General features: G+C 60.9%; 1 protein-coding gene across 1 annotated transcript in view; it reads left to right on the top strand.

Annotated features, from left to right (window-relative positions):
• Nucleotides 1-1464: 1464 nt before the first annotated feature.
• Nucleotides 1465-2938, top strand: part of HIF3A (hypoxia inducible factor 3 subunit alpha) — a 37135-nt gene continuing 35661 nt past the window's right edge. Inside the window, exon 1 of the mRNA XM_045292663.1 lies at nucleotides 1465-1490. Within this exon, the coding sequence (XP_045148598.1) occupies nucleotides 1465-1490 (26 nt within the window). The remainder of the gene's footprint in view (nucleotides 1491-2938) is intronic.

The raw sequence follows: 2938 nt of genomic DNA, 5'->3' as shown, positions 1-2938 counted from the left end.
TAACCCTTGTCCCTGCTAACAATGAGCCCAAACGTAACAATTGTGAGGATGGCGCAGGATGGAGTGGCGTTCTGTTGTGGCTGAGAGTCTGGAACTAAAAGCCGCACCGAACAATAGTTCCCCCACACACACCCCACACACCCGTAACGCTGAGGATTAGCATGCAAGCCAGCCCACTCTCCCCCACTACACACAAAGGTTTATAGCCTCCTCCCACTGTAATGCTTCCAATCTCTCCTTGCTGATCATTTGTTTGTTGGTTCTAAAGGTGCTGTAGAGCGCCCTCGGACGCACAGCGAACCCCTTGTGCGTCACCGCAGACCTGTGCTCCATCGGATTGTAATGCCTGCTTTCGACGCAGTAGATCGCCGGTCCTTTCTTCCCAGGCACCCCTGGACGGGACTCCAACAGCCCACAGAGGATTTTAACCGTTTGCCCTATCCAGGGACTCTGGTGACCCTGTACCTCGTCGTGGTTTATGCTTTGGGCTGCTATCGGCAAGGTCAGCCGTTCAAAACCACTGGACCACTGGGAGGGAGAAAGACGAGGCTTTCTACCCCGAGAAAGAGTTTCCGTCTCGGAAACCCACATGGGGCAGTTCCACCCTGTCCTGTAGGGTCACTATGAGTCAGCATGGACTCGATGGCAGTTAGGTCGGGTTTGGGTTTGGTAGGAAGAGGGCGGGATTGCATTTCACATATTTGCTTGACATGCGCTGGGGCAGTCTTCAAATGGGAACCTGAAAGGGGAGTTAGAGAGACAAAGAGGTCAGGGTGGAGGGAGGCGAAGAAGAAGGTGAGGCTGGGGCGCCCTGGGCCCCAGAGCGCCGGAGGGAGGGGCTGGGGACTGAGGGGGAAGGGTGGGTTACGGAGGGGCAGGGCTGTAGAAGCAGGGTGGGATTAGGAGTTGGGGCATGGAAGAGGGGGATGAGGGATGCCGCAGAGAGGGTAGAGGCAGAGCTCCGCAAAGGGGGAGGCTGGGCGAGGGGACAGGCTGGGGAGACTGGAGAGGGTGGGACTGGAGTTGGGGGAGTGGAGGAGAAAAATGGGCGGGGCGCTCAGAGGATGGGGGGGCTCGGGTGTAAGGAACAAAGTGACCTGCGCGCCTTCGAGAGCGTTGGAAATGCAGTGGGGGGAGGCTGGCGACACTACAGAGGAAGTCCTCGGCGCGGGGCGTGGCTGTGTGTGTGTGTGTGTGTGTGTGTGTGTGTGTGTGTGTGTGTGTGTGTGTTTTACGCTACCCCACCCCCCAACTCACACACCCCTCTTAGCCTGGCAAGCTTTTGCCTCTGGTCCCGCCTCCTTTTCGAGAGTGACCGAACCGCTGTCCAACCAGCGCTGCAGGCTGCCAGCGGCTCAGCCAGTTACGCGGCAAGGGGCGGAGCTGGGGAAGGGGCTCGCAGGGCCAGGGGAGGGGGCCCCCCCCCCGGGCCTCCAAGGGCTCAACGGAGGTGACTGGGGAGCCATGGCGCTTGGGCTGCAGCGCGCAAGGTACCGGGGTCCCAGGCCATAGGTTGATGGAAATTAGAGGGGAGGGATTCTTGATAGGGACCCCCCTGATCCGGGTGGAGGGTGTGCACGGGTGCAAGCCAAGGACGATCGGGGCCTGCGCTGGAGCAGTTTCATCCCCGCCCGTGCCCGCCACCCTCGGGGACTTGGTGGGGCGGTGGGGTCCCCCCCGAAGTCTCTGACTGCCCCGCCCCTCCAGCCAGGTGCGTCTTGGGGCGGTGAGCCCCGATTCCCTGCAGCTCCGGGCCGCTTCCCCGCCTGGTTGCGAGAGAGACTGGGGTCCCCACAGCAGTGGAGCGGGTTGAGTTTGCACCGTCCCCTGGTTTCTGGGAGAGTGGAGGCACTCTCGCTCCGGACTATGTCTCCTCTGGCCTTGGAACCCTTAGATCTTTTCTTTTCCACAGCCCCCTGGGCTCCTGGGAGATATGAGCCACCCCAAAGTGAGCCTTCCCAGGGGGGAAAGGGATTACCTTGGGCTCCTGAGAAGAGTCCCCTTTGGTCCAACCCTCCCTAATACAGCCCCCTTAGAATTGGCATCCCCTAGAGAGTGACCCCCTTTCAGGAGTCCTTTTGTCTCCCTTTGAAAAGTTGGGTCACCCGTTTAATAACGGGGAGACCGGCTTGAGTCATTTACCAAATTCTCTCCCTCCCCCAGACCCTATTTCTGAAGCATACATTAAAGGGATAGGAGAGCCCCACCCAAGCCTTATTTGGGGGAGGCCCTACGGGAGGGGGTGGGTGATGCCTGATTGAGGGCGAGCTGTGGTAGGAGGGCCCCCTGTCTAAGTGCCCCGGTCAAGTTTAGCGGTATTTCCGTATCCACCTCTGGCAGGTGCAGCCCGACGGAGCCAGGGGGAGCGGGACCCTGACTCCACTCCCATGGGGCCCACTGCCTGCCTGAGTTTCCAGGGGGCCCCAGGATGTGCCCCAGGCCCTCGGTTTTCCCTGCCCAATCTGAGTAGCCCAGCAAGCCTCACCCCCTCCCCTCCTCCTTGCTTTCACAGGCCTGATTGGATCAGGCTATACCCCTGTTTCTCACCGCCCTCCCCCACCAGGGTTCCCCCATCTCATTCTATTCTGGGCTCTGGCCCAAGGCCCACAGGGGAACTCCATCCCACCCTATTCGGGGCCAGCCACAGCCCTGTCTCTCCCGGAACCCCCTCCTGGCTGGGTGGGGCCCCTCTTGGCTGAGCTGGGGTGCACCCCCTCCCCACCCAAGGCCAGCCCTTTCCTGTAGGGTCATCCCACCGCCACTCCACACCACCCACTCGTAACTCGCACCCGGATCCCAGCTGCACCTAGGGATGGCCCCTCAACCAAAGGGTGACGGTCAGGGCAATGGTGAGTAGGTCCCCACGCCCCTTCCTTCCCGCCCTCGTCTCTGATTGTTGGCATCTCACCCCAGGTTGGGATATTCTTGGGGAGTCCCT

Source organism: Echinops telfairi, unplaced genomic scaffold, assembly GCF_000313985.2.
Source record: "Echinops telfairi isolate 266 unplaced genomic scaffold, ASM31398v2 ScPeMD7_655;HRSCAF=1070, whole genome shotgun sequence".
Classification (NCBI taxonomy): Eukaryota; Metazoa; Chordata; class Mammalia; order Afrosoricida; family Tenrecidae; genus Echinops; species Echinops telfairi.
This window is presented reverse-complemented; position numbering and strand designations above follow the sequence as displayed.